At 41.3% G+C, this 25,379-nt stretch overlaps 1 protein-coding gene across 1 annotated transcript in view; it reads left to right on the forward strand.

The window, feature by feature from the left end:
* Positions 1-25,379, forward strand: part of IMPG1 (interphotoreceptor matrix proteoglycan 1) — a 109,052-nt gene that overhangs the window by 69,610 nt on the left and 14,063 nt on the right. The window contains exons 12-13 of the mRNA XM_077770166.1: positions 10,569-10,762; positions 13,671-13,890. Coding sequence (XP_077626292.1) covers positions 10,569-10,762; positions 13,671-13,890 — 414 coding nt within the window. The remainder of the gene's footprint in view (positions 1-10,568; positions 10,763-13,670; positions 13,891-25,379) is intronic.

Here is a 25,379-nt window from a genome sequence, read left to right on the forward strand (position 1 = left end):
TAACATCTTTTATGACCTAGCCTCATAATCGCACTTCACTGCAATATTGTGATTTATAGGAAATATATATTTGGTCATTCAGATAACCAAAACATTTCTCATATATATTTAGTCTTCATCCGTAGTCCCTGGCTCACAGCTCCCAAAACCCTTGGAATATCCTGAGCAATAAGGGCAATGGGAGTATTTCTAGTTACAATATTTGGCTTCTTGTCCTCAGTTCTTGAAATCGCTTCAGAGACATAAAGATGAAATGAGTGTCTTGTTGTTCATATCAAGCCCTTTTCACCATGAATAGGTCTATGTCACTGAGGTGATTTTTGGAAAGCACCTAATGATGAGAGCTAGTTGCCAGAGAACCAATCATGAATAGAGGAGTTAAAGTTTCAGTCCCATCCTCTGATCTCTGTGGAAGAAAGAGGGACTAGAGATTGCATCAGTCACCAATGGCTAAGCCAATCGTGCCTATGCAATGAAACTTCCATAAAAACCCAAAAGGAGGGAGTTTGGAGAGCTCCCAGGTTGGGCTGCCAGAAACTTTCCACATGCCACCATGCTGGGCTCCAAATTCCACAAGGACAGAAGCTCCTTTGTTTAGGACCTGACCCTTTGTACCTTTTCATGTGGCTCTTGATTTATATCCTTTAATGTCCTTTGTAATAAACTGGTAATTTAGTGAGTAAATGGGTTTCCTGAGTTCTCTGTGAGCCACTGTAGAAAGTTAAACCAGGGGTGGGCTTGTAAGGAATCACCAATATATAGACAGTGGGTCAGAAGCACAGGTAAACAATATGGATTTACAAATGGCATCCAAAATGGAGACCAGTCTTGTGGGACTGAGCCCTTCACTTGTGGGATCTGATGCTTTTTCCAGGTAGACGATGTCAAAATTGAGTTGAACTGTGGAACGCCCAGCTGGTGTCAGAGAATTGGCTGTTGGTGTGGAGAAACTCCCTTCTCATTGAAAGTGGGTACTAGAACATTTTAATCATTACTTCCGTAGCATTGTGTGGAAGTCAGTTTTAGGCATGTAAGGAGGACTGTACAGGGATATGAATAACAGAAATTAAGGGTCATTAATGACCATAGTAGAGGCTCTCTAGACTATAATATTTTGTGTGCTTTCCAGAGTCCCAAATTCACATTTTATTTTATCTTGATCTTTATTATTTCCTTAGCTATATATGAAGCTATTAATGGAAAAATAAATTGATTTTTTCACTTGTAAGCCAGAGCTGGAAAAACACAACCTTTTCCATAATCTTGTAATAAATAATTCAGAAGTCATTCAGAATTGAAATATGACCATACTATTAGAAGCTACAACATAAGTGCATGTCACAACCATGTAACAATTACTTCATTTGTCCTAAAATGTTTATGTCTTCAGAGAAGACAAACAAAAATTTTATTAAAGCCAACAAATGAAGGAAAGACATAGATGGGCTTTTGCTAAATGCATCCTCACAATTGCCTTATACAGGGATGATTTAAAATTTTTTTAATGTTTATTTATTTTTGAGACGGGGAGAGAGAGAGAGAGAGAGAAAGAGAGAGAGAGAAATGGGGAGGGGCATAGAGAGAGGGAGACAGAATACAAAGCAGACTCTAGGCTCTGCGATATCAGCACAGATCCCATTGAGGAGCTCGAACCCACAAACTATGAGATCATGACCTGAGCTGAACTTAGATGCTTAACAGACTGAGCCACCCAGGTGCCCCTACAGTGCTGATTTTAAAATGAAAGTTATTAGAGATAGGCTACTCACAGTGAAGAGAGAAAGTAATCAGTGCTGCAGCCCCAAGCTGTGTAGTTTTTATATTATATAAGGCAGATTTAAGTCTAATATTTCTTAGATTCAGTTTTTTTTCAAGTGAGGGAAAGGTGTAATAAACTAAACTACAAAAAATAAAAAATGTGCCTTTGTTGAGGATGTGGGAAGAAGAATGCCCCATAATAGAATACATAACTGCATATTTCATTCTAATGATGACCACTGGTTGAGAGGACACTCATCTTTGTAGCCTTGGGCTGCCTCTCTTAATTACCCACTTTAATCATTTGGGAAGACATAATGAGACAGATACTTTCAGACTCCAATAATTCACATCAAGTAGCCAATGAAGACTGTATAATCAGTTGGAAAAACATAAAATGACTTAAAGTAAATGGAGAGGGTTTTTTTTAATACCCCTGTATAGTACCTAGAACGTAACAGATGCCAAATAAATATTCCTCAGTCCTGCCTCCCAAGATTCTAAGACTAGATTTTGAGGTATACCCTCATAGAAACACCTAACTAAAATAGTAAGAAAACACAATAAAACTCCCCAGGATTTACAAATTAATTGTAAATTATTTTCCAAAAAATGATTCATGGAGAATTCATTCAATTTTCATGGAGAAAATTACCAAAAAAAAGTGAGATAATGATGCTGTAATTTTGCTACTCAGAAATAACTAAATGATACATATCATTTCAGATATCTCTCAATACAAAGATAAAAGGATAGATTGAAGTATTTTTACAAAAATGGAATTTTTCTGTAATGCCATCCTAATAAAAAGGACTTCACATAATTTTACTTGACTTTAATAGAAGAAAAGGAAACTGAAACGAAGAGCAACTAATTGCTCAATTTCAGATAAATATTTCCTTGCTTCATGACATATTCATTCTTAAAAGATCCCTAAAGAAAGATTACCTAAAATATTAATTTGGAGTCAATATCATTTATAGTATATGTATCAACACTAGATAGCATCTTTGATGTACTACTATGAAAGATAAATTTATCAAAACACTCCCAGTCCAGGGATGCCTGGGTGACTCAGTCAGTTAAGCATCTGACTCTTGTTTTTGGCTCAGGTCATAATCTCACAGTTTTGTGAGTTCGGGCGCCCCACGTGCGACTCTGTGTTGATAGTGCGGAACCTATGTGGGATTCCATCTTTCTCTCTCTCTCATTCTCTCTCTCTCTTCCTCCCGCCCCTCCCCTTCCCTCGTCAAAAATAAATAAGCTTTAGAAAAAAACACTCATAATCCAGCCATCTTCCCTCCCCTACATTTCAAATTTTGGTAGTTAGGTGAATATTTTACAATTGTCACATTTCATAAGTTTCGAATGGGTTCTGCAGTCACAATTCTTATGGTTTCTTGGGCAGATTTCCATATTTAAGTGGATTTAGGGCTCTCTCTCAAAGCTTCTACCATGGCTTCTACATTCTTGAATTCTCTGTTTTGATGTATCTTTTAGCTGGCTGGAATGTATCATGATATAATTGGTTTTTTTTAATGTTTTTTTTTTTATTTTTGAGAGAGAGAGAGCACAAGTAGGGGAGGGACAGAGAGAGTGAGAGAGAGCGAGAGAGAGGATCCAAAGCAGACTGCACTGACAGCAGCAAGCTCAATATGGCTCTGAAGCTCAGGAACTGCGAGATGATGACAGAAGCTGAAGTCAGGCGCTCAACCCACTGAGCCACCCTGATGCTCCAGTTGTTTTAAGAAGGGCTTGTGCATGCCAAAGTTACTGAGGGCTTAGCTACTAAAAGAAAAACTATTTCTTTATTCACAATACTTGAACATCAAATGTGTGGAGGGGTTTTCAACAGCAACCAATACTCCAACTCAATTGGTGATAGACACCAATTGGCAATTCAGTATGACACTAACTACTCAGAGCTGGTGCAAACCCCACAGGTGAAGGGCTCAGCTCCACAAGACTGCCCCCCACTTCAGTTGCAAGTCCCAGACTATCACTTGTATTTTTGATCAACAAGCTGTAAGTATCCGTCAATGGATGAATGGTTAAAGAAATTGTGATGAAATAAAATATTATTCAGCTTTTAAATAGGACATTCTGTCACTTACAACAATGTGGATGAAACTGGGGGACATTGTCCTAAGTGAAATAAGCCAGACGCAGAAAGAAAAAAAATGCGTGATCTCACTTATATGTGGAATCTTAAAAAGTTAATACCCAGAAGCAGAGAGCATAATGGTGGTTACCAGGGGCAGGGAGGTGAGGGAAATGAGAAGATGTTTATCAAAGGATATAAAGTTGCAGTTATATAGGATGAATAAGTCCAGAGGTCTACTGTATAGAATGCTGACTGTGGTTTATAATACCATATTTAATACTGAAAATTTGCTGGTGATAGATTTCAGTAGACTTCTCTTCACAAGGAAAAAGATGGTAACTATGTGAGGAGATATGTTAATTAGCTTGACTATTTCACTATGTACATGTATGTCAAGTCATGTTCTTTGGCTTAAATATATACAATTTTTATTAAAACAAATAAAATTTAGAAAAATAAAAACAAATTGGGGTTTCTCACAAGTACCTTCTCAAGTTTCATAATTTGCCATAATGGCTCACAGAACTCAGGGAAGCCCTAAATTGCATATACTAACAAATATAAATGAGCAACCAGATGAAGAGATACATAGGTGAGTTCTGGAAAGGTCCCAAGTGCGGGGGCATCTGTCCCTGTGGAACTGGAGTGCACCACTTTCCTGGCACGTGGATGTGTTCACCAATGCAGAAGTTCTACAAAACCCATAGCTTAGGAATTTTAATGGAGGGTTCATCACGTAGGCATGATCAATTATTAACTCAGTCTGCAGCCTCTCACTTCTCAGAGGATGGGGGACAGAGGTGAAATTGCCAACTTCTAATCCTGTCTTGGCCATTTCAGTGACCAGCCCTCATCCTGATGCTATCCAGGGACCCACCAAGAGTCACCTCACTAGAATGAAAGGTGCTCCTATCACCCAGGATATTACAAGGAATTTGGGAGCTCTGTGTTAGAAAGTGGAAGAAGAGACCAAACATATTTTTCTTATTATATCACAACTACTTACTAGCTCTAACTTACAAATGTGTAAGACAACTTGACTTTGGGAGTCACTCTGCCATTTGTACTGATGTCACTCTCTATTATTTCTTAGAACTGCATTTGAATACACAATTATCCGAAAATAAGCACTTAATTTTTTTCAAGTCAAGTCATATTAAAATGTTCTAAGAAATACAGCATTTCCCTATCTCACATCTCCCCACTGTGCAGTCCCACTTACCAAAAGTAGTCTCTTAACTCAGTTAGCAATTTCTTCTGGCATTTATTCTCCCCATAATTTTAAATACTATGCATTTTTGAGTCATCAGTTATATATATCATTTATTTAAGTCTTTCTGTTATTGTAAATAAAGGTTTACGTCTCTTACAATACCATTCTTCTCCCACCCCATCTTCCCAATATGGTGATAACTATTATTAAATCAATATTCATCATTAACATACTCACCCCTGATCTATTTGCTCTATGTTTCCTTTCTGCTTTCCTAGAGTTACTATTTTCTTTTCTTTTTTTTATTTGTTTAGTTTTCTTTGTATTTAATGTCAATTATTCTCAAACTTTCCATTGAATTTTCTAACATATTTTTCCACATTGAGTAATGCATCACTTCCAATGTTCAGAGACCTTCCTCTCTTTCTCCCTAGACTGCTATTCTCTAAGCCTTCTGGACAGTTGTTCCCTGGGAATTGCCTTTGCTATCATCCATAGAATTTCCTTGACTTTTCTTCTGAGTTGGATTCCCTGACCCCTAGAGCTCAAGCTTTCCCTTTCTGGGTTTACTCCCTTGTCTTGTGGAACACATCTTCCAGCAGTTTTGTCAAGTGAAAAAATTGACTACAATAGCAGAAGCTTTGATGATACAAACATTCTATATACTTGTCTGGGCTACCTTCTCCTTGAGAAGCCTCTTTATCACCTTTCAGGGTTTCCCTGGGTTTTTTTCAGTACCCCATTTCTTCCTATTTCTTGGTTTATCATCATTTTAGGTAAAAACATCCTATAAAGAGGTGTCTGGGAGGAATTTTTTGAGACTTTGAGTGTTTGAAAATATTTTTCGTCACCCTCACATTTAATTGATAGTAGAGAACTGCATCCCAGCCGCGCTGCCCTCCTAGCCAGCTGTTACTGAAACATGCAAAACACCCTTCTTCCACATCCAGATGGCCAACAGACACATGAAACGATGCTCAGCATCCCTCCTCATCAGGAAGATACAAATCAAAACCACACTGAGATACCACCTCACGCCAGTCAGAGTGGCTAAAATGAGCAAATCAGAGAACTCTAGATGCTGGCGAGGATGTGGAGAAACGGGCACCCTCCTACACTGTTGGTGGGAATGTAAACTGGTACAGCCCCTCTGGAAAACAGTGTGGAGGTTCCTCAGGAAACTAACAATAGAACTCCCCTATGACCCAGCAATAGCACTGCTAGGAATTTACCCAAGGGATACAGAAATGCTGATGCATAGGAGCACATGTACCCCAATGTTCATAGCAGCACTCTCCACAATAGCTAAAACATGGAAAGAGCCTAAGTGTCCATCAATGGATGAATGGATCAAGAAGATGTGGTTTATCTATACCATGGAATACTACATGGCAATGAGAAACAATGAAATCTGGCCTTGTGTAGCAACATGGATGGACCTTGAGGGTGTTATGCTGAGCGAAATAAGTCAGGCAGAGAAGGACAAATATCATATGTTTGCACGTATAGGAGGATTAGGAGGAACTTGACGGAGGAAAAAGGGGGAGAAGAAGGGGGGAAATGGTGGGGGAAAGGGAGAGAGGCAAACCATGAGAGACTCTTGAATGCTGACAAAAACTGAGGACTGATGGTTGTGGGGAGAAGGAGGGATGGGCATGGAGGAGGGCACTCGTGGGGATGAGCACTGAGTGTTATGTGGAAACTAATTTGACAATAAACTATTTGTAAAAAAACAAAAACAAAAACAAAAAAAAACACCCTTCTTCCTTTGGCTTGCTCATTTGCATTTGCTGCAGGGCTAAACTCTCTCACCTCCTTCAGGTCTTTCTCAAATATTATATTTTCAGTGACCACTGTATATACATTGCCAACCCAACAGTCTCACCCCATTTCCCACTTTACTTCCATAGCTTTTATCACCACCAGATATACTATATATTTCCTATTGTTTATTTGTTTACTTTGTCTTTCTCTACTAGACAGAAAGCTCCTTGGGGCCAAAACTTTCATCTCTTTTGTTCACTCATATATTCTAGCACCTGGAACAGTGCCTGGCACATAGTAGGCTATCAATATTTATTTGTTCAATGCATGTATAATAACACTTATTTCCTATCCCTATAATATGCCAAAAGGAAGGTAATGACTTTCTTATTATGATAAATAAGAATGGATTTGTTTGGTGTAGAATTAAGAAATTGCTGGTCATGCCACTTGAAGATCTGAAAGAAACTGTAGAATCGCTTTTTAGACTTTTAAAGATGAAATAGATGGCCACAGATGTTTATGATTTAAGTGTATGTGTTTCTTTTTCTAGAAACATTTATAATATTCTTTCATCTGCACTTATCCCTCACACTTTGCTCATTTTCTGCTTTGCCTTCCTCTGGTTACTAGTAGGGTTTTCGGCTGCCCCCACTGTTCCCATCTTTACCCATTACTGGCTTCTCTCACTGCCTGTGGGCTTCAGCTAAACCTGAGTTCATCTACTTTGATTTAGACCAGTCTCTGCAGCCTTTACTTTTAGACAGGTCTCCCACCCAGAAAGTAACCAAACTAACCATTTCCTCTCTACCCAGCAGCTGGGATTCTAACCAGCACCCCCACCGTGCACACTGACCTATAAACACACCCCACACCCTCGCAGGAACCCCACACACACTGTAACAGAACAGCTAAAAATCATTTTGTTGTGAGCCTGCTTATTTTGCATACCTCATGATAAAGTAAATGGCTTTCAGTGCTTGACATCTCTGTTGCAGTGTGAAAAACTTCATGTTGAAATGGCTTGAGCTGCCATGTCTAATTTTTACATAATGATCAAATAAAAGATCATTACTTAAAATACATTTAGAAGTGGTGCTGAGATGTGACAATATTTTTATTTCAAAAGAATGAACTTAATGAGAATGCCTTAATAGGTTCAGTCACAAGTGAAGAGAGAATAGTTTTTAAAACCACAGTTAAATAGGACTGCTAGAATCAGCAAAGAAAAATATGAGATGCCTAGCTACATCTGAATTCCAGATAAATAACATAAATTTTTAGTGTAAGTATTTTCCAATGGGAATCCTGTATTTTATCTGGCAATCCTACATTTAAATAGCCACCTGTTCTGTCAGTGACAAGACTTGTTTAGGTTTATTTTGAGTGTAAAAGATGAATGTTAAGGTTCTGCAAAGGGAGGGGGTTAGAAATCCACTTTTACTGGTTGATGATGTAATGCAGCGGACCATTTTAATCTAGCTAACATCTGTACAGTAACAAAAGTGTGAGTAATAAGATGCTGGCCCAGAGCAGAATAAAGATTTCTATCACTGTGCTTCTTCCCAGACCCTTATCATCTGGAGGAGCAGCGAGATCACATCCTAGGAACACAGGTGCATAGGCATTTATTTCCTCATGACACAAAGAAGTCAAATCAAATCATTGATAACACGTGAAGTCTTTTCGTTTACTCATCCCAGATGCTTCTATGGATGTATTAGTCAGCTCGGGTTGCTATAACAATATACCATAGTCTAGGTGGCTTAAATAGCAGGAGTTTATTTTTCACAGTTTCTGAGGCCGAGAAGTCCAAGATTAAGTTGCCAGCTGATTTGCTTCCTGGTGAGACACTTCCTTTGCAGAAGGATGCCTTCTTGCTAGATCCTCACGTGGCAGAGAGAAAGAGATCATCTCTCTGTGTCTCTTCTAATAAAGGCACTAATGCCAATCATGAGGGCTCCACCTACATGACCTAATTACCTCCCAAAGACCCACCTCCAAATGCTGTCATATTGGAGATTAAGGTTTCAACGTATGAATTTGGGGGAGATGCAAATATTCAGTCCATGGCAATGAAGATTTGAATAAAACTATGGTGTATATCCAGAGAGCTCATAGATGTTAGAAAACACCATTTATGATACTTGAATGAAATATGGGTAAACATACCGAGGCATTCTCCCCAGATGAGAGAAAAGAAGGTACTTCTCTAAAATCTGGGCACAATTCACCAACAGGCAGGTTTTATTTCAAAAAACTAATAAAAGTAATATGATTCCACCTTTCAGAGCTGTTTATCACTTGGAGTTTCAGTTTGGGTGATTGCACTCTAGTAAATTAGCTGACTGAGAGTCCAAAGATTATATCTGCATCCAGACAGTCCATTCATCATGCTTAGCATTTGGATTTCAACTCAGCTTTCCCACATATTTGCCAAAATGCCAGTGATCACAGAAAGCTCCTTGTTTTGATCTGCCTAATGCCTTAAATATTGTCAGTGGCTCTGGATTTAGGTTTATTGGAATATTTTAATAACCCACCAATCTCTTTATCTGAAAGATTCATATAACCACTTTTTTAGTTCATAAATGCTTACTGATTTTAATTTTGTACCAAAAATGGAGTAAACTTCGGTAGTTCAGTATGTTCTTACCCAAGGAAGAAATGCAAAGTGGCGGTAGAAATTATCAAGGTATACTCATGTAAAAGTGAAAACATCTTTCAATACTATCAAATATCTAACAAGATGTATAGCCAATATGACGTTCAAATTTTACATATCACCCATACCTTTACTTTTGCAAAATCATTTTACAAATTGGCAAGTTATTCACTCAGATTATCCAATATTAGAAAAGCATAATTTAAGTTTTAAGTGGTAAAACCACCAAAATGTGTTCACTGGTATCCAAAAAAATCCAGGTGCATAAAATGCAGGCCTGCATGACTGGAAGGTGAATGAAATTTCTGGGCCCAAACTGCATAGTTAATTGGATGGGAGTTCCAGATGATAATGTGGAATCCGAATCTGTTCCAATGTCATCTGTATTTTGGCACCACCTGGTGACCTCGCCAGTTTTTACCAGCTGGTCCCTAGGTGTGTTGTATCAAGCTAGGTAGTAATTCCCGAAATTTCAGACCAATAGTGGTCTTTTAGTGTCATCTTTCCGGAACTATTTGGGCCTGAACACAATGGGTACAAGGACCCACCCTTACTCTCTTCCTAGGTTTGGACAAGGGACTGCCTATCCTTTCTCTACCAATTTCTTGGTCTTTAAACATATGACATTAAAAAAAAAAATCAATGCAAATTGCTGTTTTTTTAAATTAAGTCTGACTTTGGATTTCCTTTTTTTTCTTTCTCTTCTTTGTGGGAAATACTTGGACATAACGAATTGGACTCAGAAGGTTTTTCCACAGACGGTTCTTGGTCTCCACCTGCTTCCCTATCAGATCCTCTACCTTTCTTTACTGCCTCCAACATCTTCTCTCTGACTAATCAAAGTGCCACAGACATAATGCCCGTCGATGGGACAGTACTAAACCCAGGACTAACCATCCCCATGGATGATTATTCCGCCATCAGCCAGGCGGCTCTGGAAATTTCACAGCCATCTGCATCACCAGGCAGCCAGGATGTAGTGAGAGACTTAGACGTAATGGATCTATCTGATACTCTTGCCTCCTCTGAGCTACCAAGACTCACTGGGTATGTTTCTACCCCAGATCGTTTCTTGGAGAATATCACACCTGGCCCTGCTTTACAGTACGTCACCACTAGTTCTATGACCATTGCCAGCAAGGGCCAAGAGCTGGTGGTGTTCTTCAGTCTGCGAGTTGCTAACATGCCCTTCTCCGACAACCTGTTCAACAAGAGCTCTCTTGAGTACCGAGCGCTGGAGCAACAATTCACACAGCTGGTGAGTAAGATCTACTTCCAGTTCTCTGTGTGTCCTTCTTTCTGTTGTTGTTATTTTATAACACAATCACTGGCTGTCTTGAGCAATGACTTTTGGAAGAGACCAGCCTCTGAGATAGCTGTTGCTGAAGACATTCAGCCAAAGTATGGGAATGGATTTGGATCCAATAAGCAAGTAAGTTCTGTGGTAGACACTCCGGGCAGACACTGCCACCCAGCCTCATGAGATCTTATCCTTAAGATCTTTTCATTATAGTTCTTCCTTTTTTTTTTTAATGTTCATTTTTGAGAGAGAGAGAGAGACAGACAGAGAGACAGAGTTGAGTAGGGGAGGGGCAGAGAGAGGGAGACACCGAATCTGAAACAGACTCCAGGCTCTGAGCTGTCAGCACAGAACCTGACGCAAGGCTCAAACTCACCAACTGTGAGATCGTGACCTGAGCTGAAGTCAGACACTTAACCACCTGAGCCACCCAGGTGCCCCATTATAGTTCTTTCTATTTTAGTTTCCCCAGGGATAGTACATAGCCATTCAGGCATGGGACGTGGAATTTAAAAGCAATAGGAGCAAACTTTTCCTAAGTTATAACGCCACAAGCTATTTCCAGCTCTTTTCAAATTCTTCAGATGGAAGAATTCGAAGTTAGGTCCAGAAAATATGAGGCCAAGAGTTCAAGTGTAAGGACTCTTTTCTTAGTTCCCCTTGAGTTCCTGTAAAACTAAAAAATAGCGAAATGGCTATCATCCCTGATCCCTAACAAAGAAAGTGAGATGATGATCATGATGGTATATGCCTTTGATTATAAAATACCCCCCAAACTCACATGTTTATTTTCTTTCTACATGCACAATAAAAAATACACATATAATAAGAAAGGCCTAACTGTCTGATACCTCTATACAGTCATAGCCAATTAAAGCCAGGTACACAATGCATGTCATAAAAATTGTAGAATTTCTGAAAATAACAGAAAAATATTTGTAAGCTTCATGTAAGTTAAATAACTATGCAAATGAAAGCCACATAAAAACCAAGTCTTCAAGTGAACTTTAAGGGAAAACTTTGTTGTAAGACTTTGTGCTGTCTCCACACACACACACACACACACACACACACACCAGTGTGGTCAGTAGATACTGGGACAACCTCAGGGAACAGAGTCCCACTGCACCTAGCTCAGGTGTATTAATTAGGGTACATACTAAGCTTCCATAGTGAAGAGATCAAGAATATAGTAACTTAAGTATAGTGACAGATAGTAGCTACACTTGTGGTGAGCATAACATAGATTTGTTGACTCACTGTATTGTACACCTGAAACTAATATAACACTGTGTGTCAACTGTACCTCAAAAACAACAACAGCAAAAAGAATATAGTAACTTAAATAAGATGTAAGCTTATATATTTGTCTTCAACTTGATGGATAGGGCAGTTCTGCTCTACCGTGCCATCCAGGGACTCACATTTCCTCTATCTTATAATTTTGCCAATCAAAGCTGAGTCACTGGTAAGTCCTTGTTTCCACTTGAGAGAAGAAACCCAGGGCAAGCAGTTTCCTAAGCAAGTGACACCAAAGTAACCCACACCCTTCCACTCACATTCTGTTGATGGAAACGAGTCACATGGCCACACCTTGCTGCAAGGGAGGCTGGGAAATGTGGTTTCCAGCAAGGCAGCCTCACGCCAGTGAAGAAGTAAATGGATTTGGGATAAGGGAGCCGCTAGTCATCTGCATACTAGATGAAGACAGGGAATCCTACCAGAGGCCAACACAGTGCTGAGACACAAAGAATGAGCCCAGTGAATGTAAGTAGGAGAGTACTGAGAGGACACTGAGAAAAGAAGTCCCACGCTTTGTTTAAAATTTCACTTTATTTTTACAATGACGTGCGGGAGGAGATAATCACGGCTGTTGGAATGTGGGCAGGGTCCGAGTCAAAATCCTGGTGGGGTGAAGACGGGGACCAAAAAAAGTAGATCTGGGCCAAGCGTGGGAGATTTTAGCTTGCATCTGTGTGCTCTCTGTGCTCGTAGATGTCACTTCATGAATGAGGGGACCAACTTTCAGGGCCAAGAACAAGGCAAGACACTACTGAGCTTCAGACATTTCTGCAAAGCCATCTCAGGGATGGCGCTGACTCCCAATAGGCAAGTGTGGAAATCTGAAACCCAATACCCTGGGGCCTACTTTTGAGATTATTAAATTACAGTTTGGAAAATGTCCTTAGGGGACCACTTTTTCTTCTTCCTCACAATTCAGATAAAGGCACTGAAGTACAATGCAATGGATAAATAGTTTGATGAAGGTCACACAGATAGCTGGCGACAGTTCCAGGAACTGCCACCCAAGTCTCCTGACTGTCAGTTCCCTGCTGTTTCCACTACACAGCATATGTGTTGACCGTGAAACATGTCCTGCATGGCCAGACAAGCTGATGTGTAAGCTGTTTTTTCAATAGGGTCATTTCAACTGGTTGCTTCCAAATAAATGCCCCATCTATTTATACAGGAGCAGGTCAGTCTGCTCCGGGGCTCAATTTGGAACATGTTTTTATTTACTTGGATTTTTTTTTTTTTTAATAACAGAACCTGGCAGTCCTGCTTTGCTGATAGCATTGGCCTAGATTTTTAAAAATCCTCTGTTCTCACAATTCATCAGGAAGAAAATCTCTGCCCATCCATCTCAATACACAAACAGAAAGGTGGAAATATGGTTCATAATCACTGCAGATAGATCATTAAATCGTCGTGTTCTGGTTTCACATTAAATCCAGACACAAAAATAAAAACACCCAAACAGGAACTGAAATGTATGCCTCGGATAATGAGAAGTGAGTATAAATGGGATTAGTGGCAGCTGAGCACTTAGAACACAGTTAAGGGTAAACCATCTCTTATTCTGCAGCTGGTTCCATATCTACGCTCCAATCTTACGGGATTTAAGCAACTTGAAATACTTAACTTCAGAAATGGGAGTGTGATTGTGAATAGCAAGTTGAAGTTTGCTAAGTCGGTGCCATATAACCTCACCAAGGCGGTGCAGGGGGTCTTGGAGGATTTTCGTTCTGCCGCAGCCCAACAACTTGACCTGGAGATAGACAGCTATTCCCTCAACATCGAACCAGGTAAAATACTCTGACCCAGAAAATTCTGGGAGGTTTTTGGCTTTGTTTGTTTGTTTAGCAAACGGGTCAACTTTGAGGCCACAAAAATCAAATTAAAGTCACATTTGATAAAATAACATCATGGAAGCTAATGGGTCACCTTATTAGAAAGGTAGGGTCCTAAAACGTGCAGGTTCAGGTTTCCCTACATCAAAAAGTAGAGAACATGACTCTTCCTTCACAATCTGGGAGCTTTAACTTTCCCCTCAGAACACAATTCCTGCAGTGCCTTAAGAGATTGTTTTTGGTGGTGTTTTGTTGTTGTCGTCATCGTCGTCGTTGTTGTTGATTTCAACATTTCCCACAGCCAACCTAATTTATATTCTGCTGGAAGGCAGAAGCACTTTCTTTGCAAATTGCAACAACTGGAGGGTTTCTACCTAAGAAATCTTCCAGTCATAGTTAACTACCAGCATTTCCTCTTAATAACACAATTCAGGATGAAACTGAAACAGCATTCTGAGAAAGAAAACTAATCATTAGAGCAAAATTCAAACTTGGGGAAAAGCCACAGCATTATCGCCAAAGAAAGAAGAAAATAATGTCCCTTCCCATTTGCACACCCAAGATCAGCTCCGTGTGTAGGTTAAAATAAAGAAGGGCTAGATGTGAAGACAACTCTTAAACATAATGGGAGGTGGGGGGGTAGCCCGGAGCTACCTAATAGAAAGCAAATATTCATTCTGATACTGAAACATAGTGTATATACCATTGTAACCAGCTATGCCCAAATTGGGAACTGTTTCCACCATTAGCTTCAAAATTCTGTTTTCTAACCAATCAAAGGAAGTTCTTTGAATTCCCTGGAGTGCCAGGGGGCAAGGCTCCAAATCTACTGCCAATGAGACCTTCAGTCAGGTGCAACACAAAGTTCCTAATTGGCTATGAATTAGTGAAGTGAATCTTTAACATCCTCTCTGGCCTTCAGTGAACTAACAATGAAGGCAGAGGGAAAAGGCCTTGGGCAAAATACAAACAAAGAGGCTCATTTGGGAGACGCTGATCTTTGACAGAGCAGAACTTTGAGCAACTTTAAGAAAATTGCCTCCTTTTTTAGTAAGGGATCATTAAAAAGACAGATCACCCTCGGGCACTGAGCCTGGGAGTGCTTACCTCTGAACAGGGGCAGCTCAGAAAGCCCTGAGGACCCCCTAAGAAATCAAAGACCTCCTAAATGCTGCTAATACACTACCTCTTCCCCTGAAAACTACCTCAGAGCTGAGAAGGAACCAGGGAGTGCCTGACAGTTAGGGTCAGGAGACCAATTTCCTCAGTCAACTGAAAACAATTAACAGGGACTTGTATAGGAGACCTTGGGAAAGCCTAACAGAGGTGAGGGGCCAATCTCTTGTCTTTCCTTCCTTGGAGAGCTGACAGTCTGCTTAGAAACCCATGCAACATATGAGAAGGTCAATGTAAGGAGCCAAGTTGAGACAGGGAAGAACTCAGGTGTGCTCCTGTGGAGAAAGGCTTCTCAGTGGAGGTGCCATTTAAGTAGTGCCTTAGCAAGAGAGCCAGAGGCTGGAGGTGCATTGCCAGGGATGCATAAGGGACCCTGTGACGTTGGAAGGAAGCACAGCACAGCAATGACTTTGGAGGCCGTAGTCCTGAATGTGAATCCTGTGTGCTAACAGCACCACTCAATTTCCACAACTGGAAAATGGAGATAGTAAACAGTTGTGAGGATTAACTAAAAGAATATTTGCAACACCCAGCAGAATTAGAAAGCCAAATATACATTTTATAAAAGTTGAAAATAAGCAACAATAAACTTTATGAATTCCCTATATAAATAAAAATGGGTAAATCCAGTGCCTAAAAGGGCTCCTATTTACTGTGAGAGGCCCCTATGCCCACCTGCCCCCAAAAGCGTCCCTTCCCAACAACAGGGAGGTGGGGAAGGTAGAAGGTATGAGCAGGCAAGGAGTGGAGGTGCACTTCCTCATTTGCAGCCAGAGATCCTGGTTTAGTTATTTCACCAAAGGCACAGGGTAGACTCACCCAAGTAACCAGCAAGTGCTTGTTTATCAAACCTAGACCATCTTCTACATGCTTAATGCAAAACAATAAACATCTATCCACCACCGGATCACCTGTTCATATATGAAAGTCAGTCCCTGCCCAAAGGAGCGTATAGGATGACCAAAGAGTCCCTGTTCATTCATACATTCAGTGAACACTTAGGGATTATCTGATTCCACTCAGGCACTATTACAGGCATCAGAACGCCCAGAGTGAATCTCTGCCCTCAAAGAGCTACATGCCTACCAACCAAGAGAAAGAGACACATATACAAAAAGCTCTAATCAAGTCTACTAAATACAATAATCAGGTTATGAACAGAAATGTTATGAAGCACAAAAGAGAGAGCAATTAATTCTCCAGAGGCCAGGGAATGTCATTCATGGCAGGCTTCCCAGATGGATGGCGATGTTGAGAGTGTGATACCTTAGTGTGATACCTCCTGGAAGGAGGCGGGGGTTGAAGGGAATGACAGGCAGAGGAGGATGAGGAGGGGCTCCTCCAGAAAGGGCTGGTGGAAAATGCAGACGCTTCTGGAAATTTCAGGCTACTTCAGTTCTTTCACTGTGATAGCAAGTGGGAAAGGAAGGGAGCTCAGCCTGGAAGGAAGGGCAAGGTGTGCTGAGCCAGCACATTTAAAGCCAAGTTTTCTAAAAGCCCCTGTTCGATCTATTTCTGTCTACTTTGCTGTCCTATTTTTTTCCTTTTTTCTTTCTTTCTTTTTTTTTTTACAACTGTGGTCTTTTACAGTTTACACTTTAGTAAAGTTTTGTAAAACTCAATAAAAGCCTTCACACTATGTACTAAACAGCCCTTAAAGTAGTCTCAAAATTACAAAATAAAAACCTAGAGTTTATCATTCATAAAATACTGCTAATTTGGAAGATGCTCAATAGGAACACATAGGTAGCTACAAAAGGTGCCCAGATTAATTCATTTAAATGTTTTAAAGCAAAAATTAATAAGCTGTCTTAAGGATATAAAAATACTCCAAAAATGCTTTGGGGAAGACCAGTTTTACAACCATGGACACTGGTGAAGCGCCCTCCCTCCTATGAAGTAGCTGTCTAGGGACCAGAGGCCAGTGCTGAAAGTATACATTTGGGAAACCTGAGTTGAAATCAGAGCACAGGTAAAAAATTTAAAAAATAAATTAAAAAAAAAATGGCCCAGGGCAACGTACAGGGCAGGAGAAAAGGAGCAGTAGGGCCGAATCTCTGAGAAGCCCCACGCTTAACGGGGATTAGAAGGATTGTCAGCGGAAGGAGCCAGAGATGGTGCTGCAGAAGCCGAGAAGAGAGGAGAGAGAGAGACAGGCCAGCTCTGTCAGCAGCCGTGAGTGAACAGTGGATAGAGGCCATTTACGTTGACGGTTCCGGGGTCATCAGAACCCTTCGCAGAAACAATCTGGTGGAGTGGCAAGAGCTGAGGCCAGAGTTTAGTGAGTTTGCGATGAAATGAAAAGTGGGAAAGTCAGCGTGCCCTCTCCACCTCCTGTCTTACAACGTGGAGCTAGGCTCCTACCCTCCCACAGAGACTGGGAGATAGGGGGCGCTATCTTCTTTGATGGTTCCATTTCAAAGGAGTGGCCCCTAGGTCTTTGAGAAAAGACTTGAGTTGTAATACTGGCAAGAAGCTTTAAAGATGGACATCTCGAAGGCTCCGAGAATGAATTTACAATTACAAGTTTGCTAAACTAAAAAAGGGGCAGGCAGGGGTCTAGAGTTATTCAAGCAGGGGTGGGGGACGGAGGGGGAGGCAATCTTGGTCAGAGGATTTAGCGTTTCTCTCTATGCCCTGATTTTATGATATTTACAGGCAGTGCTCAGACAGACCAATTATTTAGTTCTATTTGCAAAATTTGGAACAAAATCCAGTCAAGTCTTTTTCACTTATTTTCTTTCCGCCTAACATCAGGGTGGAAATGTAGTTTGTGGTAGTATTGCGGGGGAAGGGGAAATATTGTTACATTTAGACCAAAGAGAAGAAGAGACATTGTGAAAGTTCTCATGACTACAGGGGGCATCAATCCACATTCAGATCTGAATTCTTGGCTGTGTCCTCCAAATGAGGACTATTAGTCAGTTAGGCCAAATAACATGCGCAGGGTACAGACACACAGGAGAAGTAACACAGTGTTATTACTGCGTGCGGTTTGCCATTCACCTTTTGAAAACAACCTGAATAAATGAATCTGTGATATAGAAAGTATAAACCAATGTTAGAACTATCTGTGATTTATCAACTGAAAAGCTGAATAAATCACAACTTGCTCAGTATTCCGCCAGCATCTCTGGCAACTAGAGTCGCCTTTCATTTAGGCTGCTATGAAAATTCTCTAGAAACATGTAGGGCTTTTATGCCAGTTAGTCATGCAGGTTGAAGATTTCAAAATGCAAAACTACCCATACTGATTCTAACTTTTTCTCTCCTTGAATTCCCAAGAAGCCTCCTCAAATATGGGCAGATTTCAAGGCTAGTAAATGGTAAACATTGAAATCAATTAGACTCTGGCATCCAGGATGCTTGCAGCCATTATGTGGATCGGCAAACTCATTTTCTCTGGCAAGTCGCATAATTTGAAAAGATTCGTGTTTAGTTGCCAGCTCTGAAAAGTGGTAGATGTCACTTACCACAACAATGACAATAAAAACGGTAATAGTCACTATTGACATGTTTAATCTTAATAAACAACTATGCAAAGTAGGTGTGATTTCACCCCATTGCACAACTGGAAAAACTGTTTCAGAGAAGTGTAAGCAACTTACCTTTAACGGGTCACACAGTCACCAAGGGCCATCACTGGAACTCAATGGCAGTTTTGTGTGCTTCCTCCAAGTCTGTCTACTGCCTTTTTATAAAGAGTCTTATCAACCCCCCTGCTGGGTATACACAACGTGTTTAATGTTTTTGGAAAAAGTGACAACACACTTAAGTTTAATTAATCCTAAATGAATTGTTGAGGGTCTCATTTCACCAGGTGAAGTTTCCTATAATATTTTGTTATAGTCTTAGAATCCTCCCCAAAAAAAGAAAAAAAGAAAAGAAAAGGAGAGGAGAGGAAAGGAAAGCTCCCCAAACTTCCTAATGTCTCATATATGTGCTGTTGGCTCTGCCAGGGGGTCCCTTCCTGAAGCAGCCACAGGGGCGCCTGGGTGGCTCAGTCGGTTAAGCATCCGACTTCAGCTCAGGTCATGATCTCACGGTTTGTGGGTTCGAGCCCCGCGTCGGGCTCTGTGCTGACAGCTCAGAGCCTGGAGCCGGCTTCAGATTCTGTGTCTCCCTCTCTCTCTGACCTTCCCTTGCTCACGCTGCCTCTCTCTCTCTCTCTCTCTCTCAGAAATAAACAAAACGTTAAAAAAGAAAAAAACTGAAGCAGCCACAGTAATTCTCTTTCCAGGAGACTCTTCCAGCCTCTGTCCCCACCCCATCTCCTGTGTCTCTGGCCCAGGCTCCTGTTTTTACACTGCTGTGCCCTGTGCTCCCTGGGATGCCATCACTGGGGATTTCCTGTTAACACCTGCTATCATTAAGGAATCCCAGTATTGGCTGGACTGCAAGATACCTTTCGCCCGCTCCAGAGTCTCAACCCGTGCCCTCATCCCACACGTGAGCCACCCCATGGAGCTTCCCGAAGATGCTCCTAGAGTCCTTCATGGAACCCCTTAATGCAAACCTTTCAGCCCAGCTGCACGGCCCCGCACAGCCCCTGCTATCAGAGCTCTCCCTCTACCAAGTGATCCTGGGACACTCAGGCCCTAACACCAATGCACCCAAAACATTTCAGTTTGGCAGATATAAATAATGACCGAGAGCAGAAATAATTCTGGAACCTCTCATTCAGGGCAAGATGTGGAAAGGCATTCACACATGCATTCATAGAAGAGCTGCTGAGAGCCTACTATGCACAGTTTGTGCTGGTTGTTCTTGAGAATGGGGGAGAGAGAAAGTGAAACTCAAAAGTTTTTCACATCACATGTCCGTTTGAACCAGAAAGAACTCCCATTACTAATTTATTCAGTTTCACAAATGTGTATTAAGCTTCAAGCACACGTGCGATGCTACGCTGCGTGTTATTTACTGCTGAATGATTCTTCTCACCCTAATTCAGCCCTTCAGCAAGAAACCATATGCAAAACATGTTTTGGCCAATGATAAAACAACAAAACACTAACTTATATGTAGATTCTTTTAAATTCTTTAATTTTTTTTTTTGGAGAGAGGGCACTCAAGCACCAAGCCAAGGAGGGGCAGAGGGAGCTCAAGCAGGCTACGTGCACAGCACAGAATCTATATGTGGGGCTCAGTTTCAGGATTGTGAAATCATGACCTGAGCTGAAATCAAGAGTCAATGCTTAACCAACTGAGCTACCCAGGCACCTCTTAAAGTTCTTTTAATCACTGAATCCCATCCACAGTTCTGGAGGTACGCAGCGGCGTGTCCAGCTGATGTTCCTGCGGTCTTGTTCTAGTAGGACACCTAGAATGGGAGATTTATATTTGAGCTGCCGGGACATTAGCAATTACCTGCTTTAAAGAACCCATTTTATAGGAGGGTCAAATGAGACCTAAAGATGCTAATCAACTTTCCCAAGGCCACAGCCAGAAGCTGGGAAGTGCCCAGGGCACTTTCCTGGGGGCTTCTGCGCTGACAGCAGAGACAAGCAGACTCACTTCCTCTGCTGGTGCAGCAAATCGCAGAACATTCTCAGGATTTGGGGACATAAAGCAGATGGGCCCTGTGGAAGGTGAAGCCCCTGCATTATATCTCAAAGGAACCCTCAGGGGAGGGCCATGTTTATTCAAATTACTAAGTGTTAAGCACCAAGCACTGTATTAAAGTAATAGTCACATCCTGAGAAGGAAACAGACTGTCAGTGCTGTGTTAAGATTCTGTGGGCTCTAGGCCTTTCATGAATATTAATAAAAATACTACTATTAATAAAAATACTTAAACTATATTTTATGACTGCATTGGTATAAAGATGCATATCCAATTTGGATTATACTAATTGGTGGGTGTTTTTTTTTTCCTTTCTGATTTTAAAGAATTTAAAACATGTTCTTGAGCACTAAGAGTATGCTGGGCTAAGGCCATGTGTCCTGGACCCTGCAGATTACCAGTGATTGGGACATAAAGAAATGACCCCTCCCCTCCTGCCCACCAATGAAACCAGGACCTCAAGCCGTGGCTAAGAGTTGGGAACCGGGGCGCCTGGGTGGCTTAGTTGGTTAAGCGTCCGACTTTCGCTTAGGTCATGATCTCGCGNTGCGTGCAGGTGTGAGGCTTGGTCACGCTGGGCGCCAGGGCGCGGCGGGCCCGCCTGCCTGGGAACTCCGGAACGCCCGCTCTGCCCTTTGGGAATGGGAAAGGATGATCCAGGAGTTTCCACCACATTCCCCCAGACGTCCCAGCCCGATCTGTCCTGGTAATCACGGAGTAATAATGGCTCTATCAGCCGTCCCCTGGAGGTCCTTCCGCCACCGCTCCAGTTCCTTCCAGACGTCTCTTCCCTCCACCTGCGCGCACCGCACAGTGATTTTTGAGGAAGCGATCCAGGCTCTTGGAATTTCATCCCTTAAATCTGTTCCTACTTCTTTGCTATTGAGCGCCATCTAGCGAACGCTAGGTTTCATCACACAGAAATGGACTGGTGGAGGGGGAGGAGGGGAAGTCCATGAAAAAAAGACCTCAGGGGCCCTCAGCACAGGTGAAGCCTGAGTTTCAGCCAAACAGAGCTGAGATTCTGCCTTAGGACAAGACCCTGTCAAAGGAGACACTTCACTTCCACACGAGCGTCGTCACAGCACAAGAGAAGGGCAGAATGAAATTATAAAGAAGATAAAGAACAGGGCAGAAAGGCCATCAATACACAGCCCCAGGGTTATGCAGCAGTGACTGGACCGTCACTGCAGGGTGTGGGAGGGGGCGGTGCCCTAGGAACCGGAGTTAGTAACTTGAGTACCTGAGACCCTCAGAGGCCTGGCAGACCAGGAGAGTCTGCTTTCACGCCTGACGAGCATGGCCATAGACAGGAAATTAGGAAAAGGCAGTCTTGAATTTACAAGCTGCTTGGAGAACAGGACCATAATCTTTTTTTTTTTAATAAGAAAAAATTTTTTTCAGTAATAGAGTTTAGTGATTCATCACTTCCATATAACACCCAGTGCTCATCCCAACCAGTGTCCCCCTTAATGCCCCTTGCCCTTTCATCCCTTCTCCCCACCCAGCACCCCTCCAGCAACCCTCAGTTTGTTCCCTGTATTTAAGAGTCACTTATGGTTTGTCTCCCTCTGTTGTTGTATTACTTTTGCTTCCCTTCCCTTATGCTCATCTGTTTTGTATTTTAAATTCCATATATGAGTGAAATCATATTATAGTTGTCTTTCTCTGACTGACTTATTTCCCTTAGCATAATACACTCTAGTTCTATCCACATTGTTGCAAATGGCAAGATTTCATTCTCTCTAATCACTGAGTAATATTCCACTGTATATATATATAAATGTATATACACCACATCTTTATCCATTGATCTGTTGATGGACATTTGGGCTCTTTCCATACTTTGGTTGTTGTCAGTGGCGCTGCTATAAACATTGGGCTGCACGTGCCCCTCCAAATCAGCACTCCTGTATCCTTTGGATAAATACTTAGTAGTGCAATTGCTGGGTTGTAGGGTAGTTCTATTTTTAATTTTTTGAGCAACCTTCATATTGTTTTCTAGAGTGGCTGCACCAGTTTACATTCCCATCAGCCGTACAAAGGGTTCCCCTTTCTCCACACCCTCACCAACATCTGTTTTTGCCTGAGTGGTTCATTTTAACCATCCTGACAGGTGTGAGGCTGTATCTCTTTGCTTTGATTTGTATTTCCCTGGTGATGAGTGATGTTGAACATTTTTTCATGTGTCTGTAAACCATCTGGATGTCTCCTTTGAAAAAGTGTCTATTCATGTCTTTTGTCCATTTCTTCACTGGATTGTTTTAGGTGTTGAGCTTGATAAGTTCTTTATAGATTTTGGATACTAACCCTTTATCTGATATGTCATTTGCAAATATCTTCTCCCTTTCCGTCAGTTGCCTTTCAGGTTTGCTGATTGTTTCTTTTGCTTTGTTATCTTGATGGGGTCCCAAGAGTTCATTTTTGCTTTTGTTTTCCTTGCCTCTGGAGACATGTCAAGTAAGACGTTGTTGCGGCCAAGGTCAAAGAGATTTTTTCTTCTTTTCTCCTTTAGGATTTTGATGGCTTCCTGTCTTACATTTAGGTCTTTCATCCATTTTGAATTTATTTTTGTGTATGGTGTAAGAGAGTGCTCCAGGTTCATTCTTCTGCATGTCACTGTCTAGTTTTCCCAACGCCATTTGCTGAAGAGACTTTTTTCCATTGGATAGTCTTTCCTGCTTTGTCAAAAATTAGGTGGCCATACATTTGTGGGTCCATTTATTAGTTCTCTATTCTGTTCCATTGTTCTATGTGTCTTTGTGCCAGTACCATACTGTCTTCCTGATTACAGCTTTGTAATACAGCTCAATGTCTGGAATTGTGATGCCTCCAGCTTTGGTTTTCTTTTTCAGGATTGCCTTGGCTATTCGGGATCTTTTCTGGTTCCATACAAATTTTAGGATTCTTTGTTCTAGCTCTGTGAAGAATGCTGGTGCTATTTTGACAGGTATTGCATTGAATGTGTGGATTGATTTGGATAGTAGTGACATTTTAACAATATTTGTTCTTCCAATCCATGAGCGTGGATTGTTTTTCCATTTTTTGTGTGTCTTTTTAAATTTCTTTCTTTTTTAAAAAATTTTTAAATGTTTTATTTATTTCTGAGAGAGAGAGAAAGAGAGCGTGAGCAGGGGAGGGTCAGAGAGACAGGGAGACACAGAATCTGAGCTGGCTGTCAGCACAGAGCCCGACGTGGGGCTTGAACCCACGAACTGTGAGATCATGACCTGAGCTGAAGTCGGACGCTCAACCCACTAAGCCACCCAGGCACCCCTTAAATTTCTTTCATAAGCTTTCTAGAGTTTACAGTGTATAGGCTTTTCACCTCTTTGGTTAAGCTTATTCTTAGGTATTTTATGTTTTTTGATGAAGTTGTAAATGGGATTAATTCCTTGATTTCTTTCTGCTGCTGCTTTATTGTTGGTGTATAGAAATGCAACCAATTTCTGTACATTGACTTCATATCCCGCGACTATGCTGAATTCATGTATCAGTTCTAGCAGTTTTTTGGTGGAATCATTTGGGTTTTCCACATAGGCTATCATGTCATCTGCGAAGAGTCAAAGCTTGACTTTCTTCTTGTGATTCTGGATGCCTTTTATTCCTTCGTGTTGTCTGAGTGCTGAGGCGAGGACTTCCAACACTATGTTGAATAACAGTGGTGAGAGTGGACATCCTTGTCCTGTTCCTGACCTTGGTGGGAAAGCTCTGTTTTTCCCATTGAGGATGATATTAGCAGTTGGTCTTTCATATATGACCTTTATGACCTTGAGGTATGATCCTGCTATTACTAGTTTTTTGAGGGTTTTTATCAAGAAAGGATGCTATATTTTGTCAGATGCTTTTTCAGCATCTGTTGGAAGGACAGGATCATAATCTTTTCATGTGAACTGTAAAATTCCTCAAAGTGTTCCCTGCAGGCAAAGGACGTTTATTTAATTGGTTTTCATTACGTGACGAAGAGCTAAGGGACATCTTTCCTTCATCAGCCAGCTGGGAATGCTTTTCAGGACCTTTGGCATACAGAGGAAAGACATTATATAAGCAAATCCAGGGGAGAAACTGATACATAAAATTCCAGTGCTTACCCTGGAAATCTCAGAATGATGCAAATATTTCCAAGCCCCACGTGGGAGCCCACTTACTTCAAGCCATGTTCACTGCTGTCACATTTGAGCAACAGAAACAAGTGTGGAGTTACTGTGGTGTGAGACTGTACTTTGTATAAGGAAACATTCTGCCTAATGAACGAGTTTGGCAGACAGTGGTTTCGAGCTTTTGTTTAGTTAAGAGAGCCTTTGCTCGAAGCATTCATGGAAGCCTGATATGTAAACTGTAAGAGTGGACGTGCTGGCATGTTTGCTTGCCCCCATCCCTTGTGAGCCCCTTGGAACCCCAAGGTGTCTCCTGGAAACCCTGTATTTGAAAACCACTAGAATGATATCAAAAGCTGAACATCGTAAGCAGACATATGAATGTTAATCTGCGGTTATACTTACTAGCTAAAATGGACCTGAGTTTTCGCACTTATGAACATGAGGTCAGTGGTATCTATTTAGGAAAGTTGTTGTGAATGTTAGTGAAAACTTGTTTGAAGTGCCCAACACAGCGCCAAACACAAAATGGCCCTCGACAAATGTGGACTCCCTGTTTATGTAAATCCTTGTCACTGCGCTCCTGGTGAAGCTAGAGGTGCAGGACC

Source organism: Crocuta crocuta, unplaced genomic scaffold, assembly GCF_008692635.1.
Source record: "Crocuta crocuta isolate KB4526 unplaced genomic scaffold, BGI_CrCroc_1.0 scaffold270, whole genome shotgun sequence".
NCBI classification, from domain to species: Eukaryota; Metazoa; Chordata; class Mammalia; order Carnivora; family Hyaenidae; genus Crocuta; species Crocuta crocuta.